The sequence below is a fragment of the Cricetulus griseus genome, chromosome 3 (genome assembly GCF_003668045.3).
Source record: "Cricetulus griseus strain 17A/GY chromosome 3, alternate assembly CriGri-PICRH-1.0, whole genome shotgun sequence".
In the NCBI taxonomy this organism is placed as follows: domain Eukaryota; kingdom Metazoa; phylum Chordata; class Mammalia; order Rodentia; family Cricetidae; genus Cricetulus; species Cricetulus griseus.
Window position 1 is genome coordinate 76,372,629 of NC_048596.1, and position 15,209 is coordinate 76,387,837.

General features: G+C 42.5%; 1 protein-coding gene across 1 annotated transcript in view; it reads right to left on the reverse strand.

The window, feature by feature from the left end:
• Positions 1–3,709: 3,709 nt before the first annotated feature.
• LOC100770573 (heparan sulfate glucosamine 3-O-sulfotransferase 4) overlaps positions 3,710–15,209 on the reverse strand; it is a 414,916-nt gene continuing 403,416 nt past the window's right edge. The window contains 1 exon segment of the mRNA XM_027410311.2: positions 3,710–4,346. Within this exon segment, the coding sequence (XP_027266112.1) occupies positions 3,710–4,346 (637 nt within the window).

The window sequence follows — 15,209 nt, forward strand, 5'->3', positions numbered from 1 at the left end:
TTGAAGATAACTCAGATTGGTAGTTCCTTTTGTAGAATTCACAAATATAAGCAAAGATAGAAGGCAGCTAGCTACCTGTTCTGACAGCATTCAGGAAGTGGAGAAACTTTCTTTGGGAAATAATAAGGTAGAGTAATGGGGGGTCCAGGAAGTGAAGACCCCTGAAGGAACAGGAGTTGGAGTACCCAGAATAGGAAGGCTCAGATGGGAATTCCTAATATTATAGGAATGAGCAGCCACATTCATCTTCAGAAGTTTACTCTTTAAGCTTGTAGAGGACCCAGTAAACAGCCATACCTCTACTGATGTATACTGTGTGTGTGTGTGTGTGTGTGTGTGTGTGTGTGTGTGTGTGTGTGTTTGTGTGTGTGTGTGTGGAGTTTGAGCTAGTAAATTTAAGATGCAGTGTCAAGCCTTTTGTTTCTTTCAGGTTTACAAAGATACTTTCAAACTGAAATGAACACAGTAGCAATTATACTACAGTATTCAAAAGGATGAATTCTTTTCTCATTTAGAAGCACATGCAGTAGCCATGAATCATCCATTCCAGGGAAGGGAGGGGAACAGAGCATTAAATATAATTTATGCTTTGCTAATTGAAATCAAATACCAAGCTCAGTCTCCCTGGGAGTTGCCATGCTCACATTTAAATGGGGCAGAAGTATTATTAACCTGACTCTATGCTGGCAAGTTGGTTTAGCTTTTCTGGATAGATAATGATTCCTTCGCCAAGCCTTCACACTAAGGGATAAAACTCAGAGTCATTCACTCTGAGTCAGAAAGTCAAAGGAATAGTAGCCATTGAAGAAGTCAGACCTTAAATATATCAAATTTGCATTTCTTTTCAGTATCAGGACTCTTCAAATATATTGCCAAACGGAAGTTTTGTTTTGTTTTGTTTTAAGTCCTCTTGCTCTTGAGGCTTAGTGCTGTCCTTTTTTTTTATACAGAATGGTATATAAATGACTTAAAGGGAGGGGTTTCCAGGCTTTTATTTCACAAGGAAAATGGTTTATTTACCTGTTAACCATATTAAAATGGGGTTGTCACCCTTATATGGAATATTAATGTAAGGACACAGACTTAGAAGCTATGTAGTTTGGAAGCATCACTTAAAGTGGGGATTTTATGGGCTTATGAGGACAGGCAGAGGAGACTGAAGAGCTTAATCAGATGTGTTGATCCAGAATGGGACAGAAGGGCTGTCTGGGAATGGCTACTCTTAGCCTATAAAATAATGTCTTTGGAGGTATTCTAGAACCAGACACATTATCCTTTGGCAGAGTTACTATGTCACCATAGCCTAGGTGCCACTGAAATCCCAACCAGAACACATTTCTGCAAGGATGGTGTATCCTTCCTTGTAAGGTTAAGAAACCCCTGTGAACCCTTTCCTTGGAAGTAAATACCATAAAATCATGAATGTGGGTGAGAGCAAGGAAGAGAGCACAAAGAAACATAAGGCTCCACTTCCAAATCCCAGTTTCCTTAAGAACATTTCTGAAAGGACCAATTCCACCACAGATCTAGTATAGGGCTTAAGAAGCAATGTCCATATATCCTTGTCCCTTCCTTCCTTTCTTCCTTCCTTCCTTCCTTCCTTCCTTCCTTCCTTCCCCCTCCCTCTTCTTCCTTCTTTCTCCCTTCCTTAGCTCTCTCTCTCTCTTCTTCCTTTCTCTACATTCCCCTCTCTTTCCCCCTCCTTCTTACTTATGTATTTACTTAGTTTTACCCACTATCCCACTGTGTGACATAGACTGGCCTCAAAGCCCCGAGGTTGCCTCTGCCTGGACTGCTATAGTTAAGGTGTCTTCCACTACGCTTGGCTTGGACATACCTTTTGTATAAAATATACAAGTGATGCGGTCAGGGCTGACACTCACTTCTATTTTGTTCTGCTCACAGAGCAAGACCCACATCAGCTTCATGAAGTCTATCCTCTCTACATGTGTGTACCCCTCCTTTAAAAATGTGAGTGCTTGTATTTTGATCTGTATCTTTGTTTACTTTGGCATATCTGTTGCCTTCAGCTCAACTTTCCTTATCTGGAAAATTTATTTGTGCAGCTGTTTTTGAATCTGACTTATCAGTCTATCAATCATGGGATGATGAATATCTAGTACCTCTTTCCTCTGTTTGTGTGACGGAAGGAAACATCCCGCCCTGCACAAGGAATCTCCCAATGACTCAGGACTCTGCTAGTCTTCAACAAAATCATTCCTTGCATTTCAGTGTAGGGATAGTGGTGGAGAAGAAGTGACCAACACAAATACACCATCAAAACCCATCAATCAGGTTGCATTAAGCTTTATAACAACACAGTTTCCATTTAGTGGGAGAAATGACAGTTTAATAACAGCTGAACAGATTCAACTCTCCCCACTCATACAAATTTCCAATTTTACTACAATTCCTGGCTTTGGAGATCTGTGAACAAGTGCTTTATGTCAAATGCTGTGTTTTAATTGAACCATACTAATGGGAAGGGACACTTTATTTGGCAGCCCTTGAAAAGGATGTCTGCAGACAGTCCTTGCCCTCCCCCACCCACTTCACACTGCAAAACAGCATTCTTGCCAATGGCCCAATAGATGCCATCTCTGAGTAGAGAAAATGAACCATGAGGTGACCCTGAGGGGGCAGTGGTGAGACAAATAGGAAAACATTGAGTGCTCCCTTCCTCTCTGCAACTAGAAGGGTTTTACTCAGAACAACTAACAAGCAAGCTATGGTCTTTGTCTCTAGGGCAGAGCCTATCCCTAGATCATGCCTCAGGACCAAGATCATTAGGGAAGAGGATCTTTAGGTAAGGGGCCTCCACCTGGAGGACTGGGTTTTTCCTTATTACCCCCACTTACAGGCATTGATCTTTGCCAACTGCAGGGCTTAAATCATAGCTGCTGTCTCCATGTTCTAGAAGCATTCAAGTGGGTCAGATTCCAATGTGAGGATGTGTGTTATGCCCCATAATTTAGAACACTCATGATGAGAGAGACCTATCTTGGATGGCTCTCAGATAGAAGGCTCCAGGGGTGTAGGCTATTTTTTGGTAAGGAACATACGTGCATGCCTTTGCCTTCATATTGTGGGGAGGGAGAAAGTCAAAGGGTGGTGGGATAAGGCCTTGATGGGAAAGCTAGACAGGCCTTGGAGGGAGGATATTACTCCCTGGGAGTCTTGGAGCTCTCAGCCACAAATAACATTCTGGAGAGATGCCAGAGCAGAAGTTTACGTACCAGGGATTAAACACAAGGCTAGAATCCAGACTCCCAAGACTACAGTAAGAGCTCCTGCAAAGAACATCGTCCTTCCTTCCTTCCTTCCTTCCTTCCTTCCTTCCTTCCTTCCTTCCTTCCTTCTTTCTTTCCTTTTCTCTCTTTCTTATTGCCACTCATCAACATCATAGCATATGTCTGTGAAACTGGAAGATGTTTATCCTGTTTTCAGACTCCATTAACTAGTAGAAGATGAGTAATTTGTGGTGGATTCTGGTGGACATCTGGTCAACCAGGTACAGTTGGTTCATATACAGGGATGCCATGAGATCTACACCTTTGCCTAAGCCCACAACATTGGAGGTAACCTGAATGGATGAGGTTGGCAATCTACTTGGCACTCCAGATGGCTGAAGCTTCAGAACCTGGGGGATTTGGGACTCTGGTAAAGAGTATCCTTGCTATTTATTAGCCTTCCCTCCATACTGTCAGCCTCACTTATCACCCTCTTCCTGTTCCCACTGAAAGTCTTGACCAGTCATTTGGTAAAACATCATGTTGAAGGGTTTGTAGAATTTCCGAAGTCTGTGGATGACATCTGGGTCAATGCGGGGATGAGTCCGACCTTTGCTCTTGCCCAAACATCTTGGAGCACTGCTGTCTTCTGGCTTCTTCAGGCAGGGGAATCCCTTGGTTTTGTTGAAGTAAAAGTGCTTCTCAGTCACAACACGCTTGAGGCCTAGGAAATCCTGTACTTTGGCCATCTCCCCTGCTGGGTCCACTATGAGTCGCTCACCACTGACAAACAGGATCTGAGAGAGGGGAAAGTACTGCAGCCAGTTCTCCAGGTGCAGAGCATAGATCCCAATGCGAATGGCACTCCAGGAGGCATCAATCAGCCCCAGGGTCCGGTTTTTGAAGGCCAGCACCTCAAAGGTAGGGATCTCTGGCTTCTTTGACAGTGTCTGGGTGTAGTCAGAAATGGCCCTGGTCACTGGATTTCGTACCACCACAATGAGTTTGATGTCCTTGGCCATAGAGTGAATGCGCTTGGGAGCCTCATTAGTCACAAAGTAACTGGGGGTCTTCTCCATGGTTATCTGCCCATCCAATGTCTTGGGCATCACATTTCTAGAAGAATGAAGAAGGGGGAAATACAGTGATTATTACTATATCCAAGATATTTGAATACCTTTGCACAAATTCTTTGCAACACATAATCAAGGTAGGAGCCACCAAATAGAAAAGGTAAGCACTGGAAGTTCTCTTTATATTTATGTCCCAACTGTAGGCATGACTCTGCAATTATCAGGAAATAGAGCATAAGGCTTATGCATTAATCCTTGGGAGTCTTGTATCCCTAGGTTTAAACTTCCTTTCTACCTCTTACCAGTTGTATTTAACCTAGATATGCCCTTAATTTCTTTATATATTAGTTTTATAATCTCTGAAATGGAGGTAATGACAGCACTGACTTCACACTGTAGTGCGAGGATTAAGGGAGATAATGTTTGAAAAGCATTTAGTATGGAATCTCATGTGTGCATGAGCTTAACAAATTAAGGGTTTTATTATTGTTGTAGTAGCTTTCAGGGAATGTTTGAGCTCAACAAGACCTCAAAGATTATCTGGACCAGGGTTGGCAAATTCTCACTGCCTCTTGTTTGTGTGGGAGTCTCAGTTAAGAAGGATGTGTAATCTTTAAATGATTGTGGGAAAAAAACCCAAATGATAGTAATAGTAGCATTGTGTGATACATGGAAATTAGGCAGAATTTAAATTTCAAAGCTTATAAATAAACCTTCCTTGGCACACAGACACACTTACTCATTTACATATTGTATATGTGCTGCTTTGGTACAATAGACATCAAGAGGAGTTGGTGCAACAGGCATGTGGCCCACAGAACCTGAAATATGCATTATTTTACATTTTAAGCAGTTTTTCCTGAACCCAAACTTAGTCTAAAAACATTGTATAAATGATGAAATTGAAGCCCAGAGATAAAGAATAGGCAGACATCAGACAAACTCTGTGTTCTCAGAAAACTTAAGCAAATCCCTGGGCCATGACATCTTCATCATAAAGTCCTAACACTCACCTTAAGTTCATTTGAGAACAAAGTGACACATAAAATGCAAGCATAGTCTGTGTACAAGACACACAATTTTCTTCTTTCTTTGCTTACCAGTTTGCCTTGTAAACTTCTCATGAAGCCTGTTCTAGCTGTGATATTTAATAACCTCCCAAAGCCATATGTTAAAGGCTTTGTCCCCAGCCTGGGTAGGGTGCTGGAGTCTTTATGGTGGAGCAAAGGACTACATTTGTTTTCCAGCAACCACATTGTGGCCCCTAATGATCTGTTTACAATTCCAGGAGGCCCACCACCCTCTTCTGACTTCAGCAGGCACCAGGCATGCACACAGTGCACAAACATACATGCAGGCAACAGCACACAAACATATAAAATGAATACATCTAAAAGCAATTTTCTTTAAAGAAAGGGCATATTAAGACTCCCCCTCACTTTTAAGTCTTGGCCACTTGGCCATGAGGTGAACAGGCTTCCTCTACTATATATACCTTCTATGATAAACTATGTTGCCATAGCCCCAAAACCAAGGAGGCAAAGCAACCATGGATTGCAATCTCTGGAACCAAAAATAATAAATCTTTCTTCCAAGTTGATTGTCTTGGGTTTTTGTTTTTGTTTTTAATAGTAACAGAAGGCTGCCAACTAACACCGATCCCACACCACAATTCCTGTCTACTGGTTTCCTTGACAAAAACACTTTCCATCTCCTCCCCTCCATCCACATATTCCTTCAGGAATTGATGCCACTACCACCAGCCCAATGCAGAGGTCCAACCAGTGATTAAAAATGAGGCTTAGGATCTTATTATGCAGTCAATTTGCTGTAGGCATATGTAGACCAGTGCTAATTGAGGATAAACATGTTCAATACTTGATGGTACAGTGGGCCATCTGCCACCAGGTACTCCATTAAATCCATTCACTTCTAAGCCCTGCACTAAAGTGGTACATTCAGGATTACACAAGACCTCTTTGTTATGATGACATGCTTTTAAATGTCTCAGCTAATAAAACTTAATACAGACGAAGATCCCTTAGCCTCTCCTACCATAATTAAATTTATTTACTATCACTTGTGTGGAGAAAGACTGACTTCTTTTATCTCTAATTCACATGCTCTGTCAATAATTAATTGCTGTTGGGTTTTGAGCTTTCACAGCAAGCTCTTTGATTAAACAAGAGGAATTTGCCTGGTAGAAATATTTGCTAGTACTAGAACTTGCTAGAGTACACTGGTTAGGCAGAATTCAGTTTTCAGATCACAGCCCAATGCATGGGCATAAGTAATCATGTTTGTTTGGGAGTGGCATATTTTCATAATATCCAGCATCTACGTGTGTGTGTGTGTGTGTGTGTGTGTGTGTGTGTGTGTGTGTGTGTGTGTGTGCGCCAGTTTAAGCTCACTAACTGTCCTGGTCTCATCTGCAAGGGTGAGTCTAAGAAATAGCCTTTGAGAGTAGACCTCCCCTAATCTGGTAACCTGAAAGCTCTGAATGACCTTGGAGGTCTCACCGGATCCCCTATTCTGAATGTCATGGCCTCACATAAAAGATGGAACTAATAAAACTCCGTGTTCACAGGGCTGAGATGAAGACTAAATGTGATAATGCTGGTGGATCACTTAGGATGGTACCTCATGAATGCCAGAATCTTATTTTCACTTAAGCCAGCTGTCTAGGATCATTTTCAGAGCAATTCTTACAGAAGGGCAGAGGAAAAGAAATTACATTTGACTGAATGGAAAAGCTGAACTGAGAGCCTGATCTAGAATAAGGCAAATTGTGATTCAAACCAATGTCGGCAACTGTACTTCTTGATCTAAAGGCTGGTGGCCAACCAGGAAACTGCACTTAGCTTTGACTAGGTACAAGGAATAAACTCAATCCTGTTTCTATTCCAGCCAGAGAGATTACTTCTTTATCAAATTACAGAGCTCATACCATATTATAAAGATATTAAATAAATGCTGGTGAAAGATAACTTCCTTAAAAAGTGTTACTTCCACATGGATTCTCCCTGATTTTGTTCCCTGAGCTGAATTTTTGCATCTTTGTCTCATTTCACTCTTCCCCAGTACTGAAGAAGCTGTGCAACTCCTCTTATCCATTCTTTGTATTCACTCCTTAAACCTCAGTGCTTACTTTACTTTAAGTCCCATTCAAATTCATCTCCTCTACTTCAGCTAATTGACAATCTGTCAAGATCCTTGTGGATCTTGAATCTTTTATCCATGGCATCTGGGATGGAGTAGTTCCCAACCTATAAGCCAGCGGATACAGGAGCATGACTACATGCCCAGCTCAGCATTCGATGCAAAACAAAACAAAACAAACAAACAAAAAAAACAGGCAGGGACACTGAAGAAAGCAGAGGGCAGACGTGGAGTCTCAGTGGCTCTGATCATCTTGCTGCAGGTGAGTGTGACAAGCATGTAATTCGAGGGCATTCCCACAGCTGGGCACCCATGGCAAGACTGGAACACTGAATTAAGTTCCAACAGTTTCTTTGTCAAGGAGAAAATTTCCAGTGGCTTCTCCCAGTCTATGAAATAGTCAGTCTATCCTCTTTTAAAACTCATCCTTTCAGTCACTCACTCATTCATTTATTCACTTCATAAATGATCATTTACTAGTAATATCACAGTGAATAAAGCAAATGTGGAGCATGCAACCTAGCTGTGACTTCTGACAAATGAAAAGAGTATTACAATGGCATGTAATTAGCTGTTTTAACCAACAGAGTGTGTATCATTACTATTCCAGTTCTACAGAGGAGGAAACAGACTTGGGATTTAAGGTCTCACTGAGTGTGTGTTTTGTTTCTAAGTGCAACAGTTAAGTAATTAATTCAGCAGTAATTTCTGTGACTTTCTCATGAATGACTACCAAGTCATTGATTTGTTCTCTGAAGCCGAGGCCAGTCCTGGGACTAGTTTTTTTGTTTGTTTGTTTTTGAAACAATCTTATTTTACATATCAATCCCAATTCCCTCTCCCTCCCATCCCCCTTCTGGTCCCCAGGGAGGGTGAGGTCTTCCATGGGGGATCATCAAAGTCTGTCACATCATTTGGGGCAGGGCCTAGGCTGGGACAGGTTTTATTGCATTAAGTTTTGTTGTTGTTTCTCCTTCCCAGATCTCTAATCTAGAACTCCATTAAGGCAACTATTTCTGGCCTATCCTGGTCTCCTTTTCTGATAACCCTGCAGGAAGAAGGCCTGGGGTGTTTGCTCAGATTCTAATATGTTTACCACTGAGCAATGAGGACCTAAGTTTGACTCCCAAGGACCCATGTTTATAAAAAGCTGGGTGTGGTGGTACATGCTTATACTTTTAACACCCAGGAGGCAGAGACAAGCATAGCCACAAGAGGCTTGCTAGCCAGTCTGCTTAGCTTACTTGGGAAGTTCCAGACCAATGAAAGATTGTCTAAAAAGACAAGGTAGGTGGCTCCTGAGGAAGAACAACTGAGATTGACTTCTGGAATCCACAGACACAGGTGCACATTCATGTATATATAACACACATGCATACACAGAGGGGAGAGGGGGGGTGAGAGAGGGAGGAAGAGAGAGGGAGAGAGAGGGAGGGACTGAAGAGGGCAGTTCTCTTATTAGATATGACAAACTTCCACCTAGTATTAGAATCTCATCCTTCCCACCTTCTTGAATCCTTTCACCCCCTAAAATTTTTAGTTTTTAATTAAGTTCTTCTCAGCTGGCTCTGATATTTCAATACATCCATGTTCTCACACTATGGTGTACGAGAGAAACAGGAGAAAGGCCAGAGATGCTGGAGGAAGTTAGACAAAGTAGGAGAGTTAGAAAATAAGATCAGGAAAGATGGGTGGGGACCAAATCCTGGAGGGCCTAACTGATCTAAGGAGGGCATAGGATTCTTCTGTATATTACAAAAATCCATTGAAGAGCAGTGAGCAGGAGACTAGAGAATAATTTACACTTAATTATATTTTCTGGCTGTTTTCTGAGACCAGAGAAGAGAGTGTAAGTGTCAAAGGTAGCACCCTCAGAAGCTATGTCAGGACTATAGATTAAAGTGATAGTAGTCCCCAGGAATACTCCATTTTGGTAGTGAAAGAGAGGTGTCAGGGACCACTGCAACACTGGCAGCAACATGACAGACTGACAGTCTAGTTATGAGAAGAAAACTGTAAAACAAGCAGCTGTGGAGTGGAAGACAGCAGTCTGATTTTGAATTCGGAACATGGAATATAGGGTACATCCTCAAATGGAGACAGCAACTTATCTGTGCCCCGGAGTCTGAAATCCAGGGGACAGACGTGGGTTGGAGGTGGATATTCTCATTCTCTGTGTACATTCCATCCACCAGGAAGTAAGAGAGCAATTTCTATCTTCCATTAGTCACCAGTGCCTGGTGAGACCCGCTCTTTGTGCAATGAATTCTCAAGCAGGAAAATATTTAAATGCTTGTTGTGTCAAAAAAAAAAAGTTAGTTGTTTTTAACTAACTCTTCCTTTATTTCATTGAACTGTATTTTAGTTTTGGTACAGAGCTGGAGACTGAAGTCTGAGACCTCCCCCATGCTAAATAACTGCCCCACACATCACAGCCCCTTACTAAACTCATCTTAGCCCCTAGAGTCCTGGCATTACTGAGATTACAATAAAGACCTAAGGTAGAGTGGGGTGCAGCTTAGTGATAGAGGTTGCCTTAGGATGCATCAGGCACAAAACCCTGAATTTGTTCTCTTGCATTGCAAAAACAAACAAATATGCAAACAAACAAACATAATGGAATTGGTTCCCATTGCCTGCATAGCGAGTCTCAGTTCTTGAAGATATGGGGAAATGCTTTGTTCCCCTGTGTTCTTGGTGCTTCGCGTGGCAAATGCCACTGTGTAATGCTCTATGGCTATCTGTGGTCACTGAGTTATTACAGGAGTGATACACAAATGAGTACACAGTCCCTGGAGGGTTGGGAAAACTGAGTGAAACAGGACCACATGCTCCTTAGACCAGGTTTTCCATGCATGTGGGTCAGCCTGCCTTCATCATACCATCCCTGTCTGACAGACCATGCACTTCATCGCGCACCATATGGTGAGAAAACACGGCATCTGAGCTTGGAAAAGCTCCTTAACAGTATCCTGGGTACTCAGAGCAGCCGTGACAGCAGCAGCAACACACAGTCCTGAAGTGAGAATCACTCCACCCAAGCCGTCAGCTACTCTCACAGCACAAACGTTTGTGAAATACCCTCCGGTTCTCATTCCAATCCCCACCCACTTCCACTGGCGTGGGTACTTTGCTAAGCACTGGCCTATGCAATTCCAGTCAGCAGAGTCCAGGACCTCTGAGGAGACCATGACAGTAGTTGCCATAGCACCCCAAGTACCATTATTTACAGAGGGCTTACCCACTCCATGCTTTGTTTCACGTGTGAGCAGAGACTGACTTCGCTAAGCACTTTCAAACACAGGACTCTCCCATGAAGTCAAGAGCACAAAATCTAGAGCTCTACTTGTTAAGCACTGGTTTATTAGTTGTCTGATCTTGCACACATTACTTTTCAACTATGATACTGCAAAAGTGGTTCATATTCAGTAGAATGCCTTGAATTTGGATCTATTTCATGGCTAACATATGTGACATGAAGCCACCCCAAAAATGGTTTGATTGACACAGGGTCATACTATGTTGCGTCAGCCTGCTCGTATCTATGACTGCAGGGCATCACACTCTGCCACCTATGCTACTTTCCCGTGATGCTGAATTACAGTTTCTGTTCAACCACATGACCATGAGGGTAAACAGGCAACACCCCACAGTCTATCTGAATAATGATGGTGTTAAATAGGTATACTAAACCCACTTTCAGGGTCTAAGTGTAGGGTCAGTTGGTAGGATGCTTGCCTAATCCACAGTTTGATTCCCAGGAACTTGCAAACTGGGTATGGTTGAACACAGCTATAATCCCAGCATTTTAAAGCAAAAGGATCAGAAGTCCAAGATCATTTTTAGCTACCCAGCAAGTTTGAGGTTAGCTTGGAGGGTATGAGGCCTTATCTGAAAAATGATGCATTGTCACCTTCTAATAGATTAAACATCTGATTAGTTCATTGAGGGCATCCCCACTGTAAGTCAAGGAGCACCTGCAATGTCTCCGTGAACAATCTCCTTTTCACAGGAGTAGTATTGAGTGAATTAATATCTAGAGAGTGGCTCACATGGGTTCTTGATACATTTGCTACTAATCTTTTTAAAGCTCTTTTTTGAATTTTGTACTATCACTTTACCTTTAGAGATCAGAAAACTGAAACCCAATGAGATTGATTAGTTTGTTCAGAGTCAAAAGAGGTAGAAGCCAAATTCAATCTTCGGTTTTGTCTAACATCATAGCTTGCCCTCTTGGTTACTTCTTGACAAGTTCCAAATTACAAGGGCTTAGCAAAGTGACACGACTGTCCCAAAGTCACTGTGCTAGTAGGTGGCAACGTAGAGCCTTAAAATCAGTCTCATTACATGGACAGTGAAGGCAGCTTACCGCTGGGAATCACAGAACCCAGGCCAGAATCCCTAGAAATTCTTGCCAGATCAAGCTACATCATTCAATTTGTAATATCTCTCTCCGGGGCCTCCTCAACTGAAGCGAATGGACACCATCATGAACACTGAGGGAGAAAGCAATCAACCATATGAGATATAAAGTGCCCATTCTCTCTGGCAGGGTCAGTGCAGAGCTTGCCTGAAGTGCAGGTGTGTGGGCACCTTACACTCTCCCAAATGCATTATCTAGTGGAATAAATGGTGCATAAATTAGTAATATTTTCTGAGCCCTCTTGATGAACTATAACCCACAAAAATGGTGGTTAAAGCAAGGACAGGTGGTGGGGCTAGCCCCTCTGCACTGAGGGAAGAAACACACTTAACAGTGAGTGTAACACCTGTGTCACATTACCTGGTTCAACCTTTCAGGCCCCGATGATTCACTGAACTCTTTATAGAGATGGAGAAAGTCAAGTTTCAGAGAGGAAAAAAATGAATCTTGCCCAATGATGCTTGGGCTGCTATGTTGGGAATTTCATTGTGGTTTTCAAACCTGAGTTTGTGAAAAAAAAGTAGTGCAAACCATTTGAAAACCACATTCATATACAGAGGACAGAGGAAAACTGCACATCCTGGGACCACACTGCTTTGAGATAGAAACAAAAGAAGGTTCTGGGTTACAGTTCTGACTTAACAGTTAACTTGCTGAATGAATTTAGGACATGGAACTTTCTTCCCTGGACCTCATATTCCTGTGCATAACTCTTTAATTCAACTGAGTGTTTAGTGGTGATTATTGTATACAATGTGTTAAGTGCATGTTGGTGTAAAAGCATGGGAAGTCCCCAACATTCAAGACACTGTAAGTTATCGGAAAGGAGGTTGGGACAGACTCTTTCTGTGAGACCCCTCTGTTGCTGCATCTCACCTACATTGTCATATCCCTACACAGGTAAAAGGATACATAAAGGTGTGGGCAGAGAAGTGGAAATGATGAAGATGATGATAAATGGAGGAGGAGCAGAAGAACAAAGAGGAGAAGGAGGAGGAATAGATGGTGGGCCACAAGAATACCAAAGAAGGATCATAAAACAATAAAGAAAACACTCTGAGTCTGATGCAGAAAGAAGACATGAACTTGGAGGAGAACAGGGAGGGACACCTGGGAGGGTTCAGAAGGAGGGAAGGGAGTGGGGGAGGGAGAAATGTATTTAAATTACAAGCTCAAAATTAAGCAAAAAAAAATGGTGGAAAGAGGAAGCCTGTTCACTCAGGCTCTCTTAAGCCCTGCTTCCTGACCACCACGACCTGAGCACTGTGCAATTCCATGCCATTCCTGCCATTCCACATCAAAACCTCTGAAACCATGAGTTGAAATAAATTGACTTTTCTTTCTTTTTGTTCTCATTTTTTAGGTTTTGGAACAAGGTCTCACATGTAGCCCTGGTTGGTCCCAAAGTTCTGAACCTCCAGTCTCAGCTTCCTGAGTGGTGGGATTATAGACACAAACCTCTGTTCTTAAGTGATCTTTCCATTTATTAAGTGTCAGGTATCTGCCAGTGACTAAAGTCTAATTCAAGCCACCTTTGTGGCCCCATATGCTCTTCAGGCTAATCATTATTGTGGAAATTTTTATATTTATGGGTTGAAGCTTGATGATCTGCCAGATTTCTGCAATGTATTCAATCCAATCAGGGAAATCAGTGCTTCCACCTATGAAGGTTCCACTGGCTGGCCATCTGTAGCCACCAAACAGCCCTCCCGAGCACCAACTCCTCTCTACTTGGACAATATCCCCATGCTGATTCCATTGCCCAAGACTCTGGCTCTGCCATTGCTATGTAAAGGACTTTGGAAAAAGCACTTAATCACCTAAATCCCTAGTTTCCTCATCAAGTAAAATGGGGATGGACAGCAAGAACAATCAGAACACGCTTTGTACAGTTATGATGCCCTTCCCATCACACCTGCAAAGAAGTCACAGGTCAAGGCAAATGCAGATCATTGTTGCTTCTCCATGGGAAACCTATTTCCTCATTGTGTGCTCTCAGAGAAAGACATGTTAAGACTCATGCTAATGGTGAGGTCATTTGATTTCTGCCTCTTTGAATCTTTAAAACGAACTTGGTTTTCTTGTAAATAACTTGTCTCCATTTCTACCCTGTGGTCCAAGGCATCTGGTCAGTGAGACGGTTAATGTTCACTGAAAGCACTTGATGTTTTCTCTATGAAAGTGTTGCTGGGGTCAGTCACGCTTGGCTATAGAAGCTTGTAAAAATAAGTCAGCAAGATGGAAGCACGTGTCTGTATGAGTGACAGGTGTGAATGCTGCCCTGAAGAGCAGGCGTGTTTTGCCCATAACTGTGCACCAGATCTGGAGTTTGGTTACAATTGAGGCATAGGATGAATGCAACACACCAGCACCTCTTGCTCATAGCAGCCAGGGCAGCAGGGAAAAGCCTCCTAACAGAGTGTATCTGCGAGCGTCTTCTCTGCTGTCCTTGAGCTGTTTCCTTCACAAGCTGCATGCCCAAATCAAGAGCTCTAGCATCAATGATGTAAAATACAATCATAAATTAATTAGTGCATCATACTGTGTCTGTATTTAGACCCGACTTTCACAGCTTGAGGTGCATGAAATACTAAACATATTTTTCAGCCAATCAATCTGATCATGTAACAGATGGAGAGATGACAGCTAGGAAAGCAACCAGTGAAATCTAGAGAGATACGCATGACCATGTGTACTACACTATGGTGAGCTCTATAGTATCTAGTTTTCATACATACAAATGAATGTATGTATGCTCTCTTGCTCTCTCCATAACTTATACTTCTATTCATGTTATATTACCCCTTTTTTAACATGGTCTCCTACCCCAAACAACCCATGTGAATCACTCCCTTCTTCATCTCAGCTCCTTGGGTTCACGCCATGGAAATTGTTCTCTGGAATGATCTCTCTTGCATGCTCACTTCCTTGGGCATCATTGTCTGTCCTAAAGCTCCAAGAAAGGAGGCAGCTTGGCTCTTTTGTGTTCTGAGCTCCCAGAACTTTGAATAGTGCCCAGAACCAGGCAGCTCTCAATAGCTATTTGTTGAATAACAGAAAAAAAAAAAGAGGTGAGTTAGGGAGATGGGAGAATGGAGGGGAAAAGGGGGTATTGTGCTCAAACTGACACACAGAACCATAACTACCAGACTCCCCAATAACAACGTCAACCACTACAAAACCCTCCCTCCCATATCCATCCAAGTCCTACCCACCCCCACCTTAGCCCAGGAAAGATAGTCGTCTCAATTATTCCACCCCAAACATGGTTCCATCACTGACACTTCCTTTCCTCACTCACCCCAATATCCAGGAAGTCTCTCT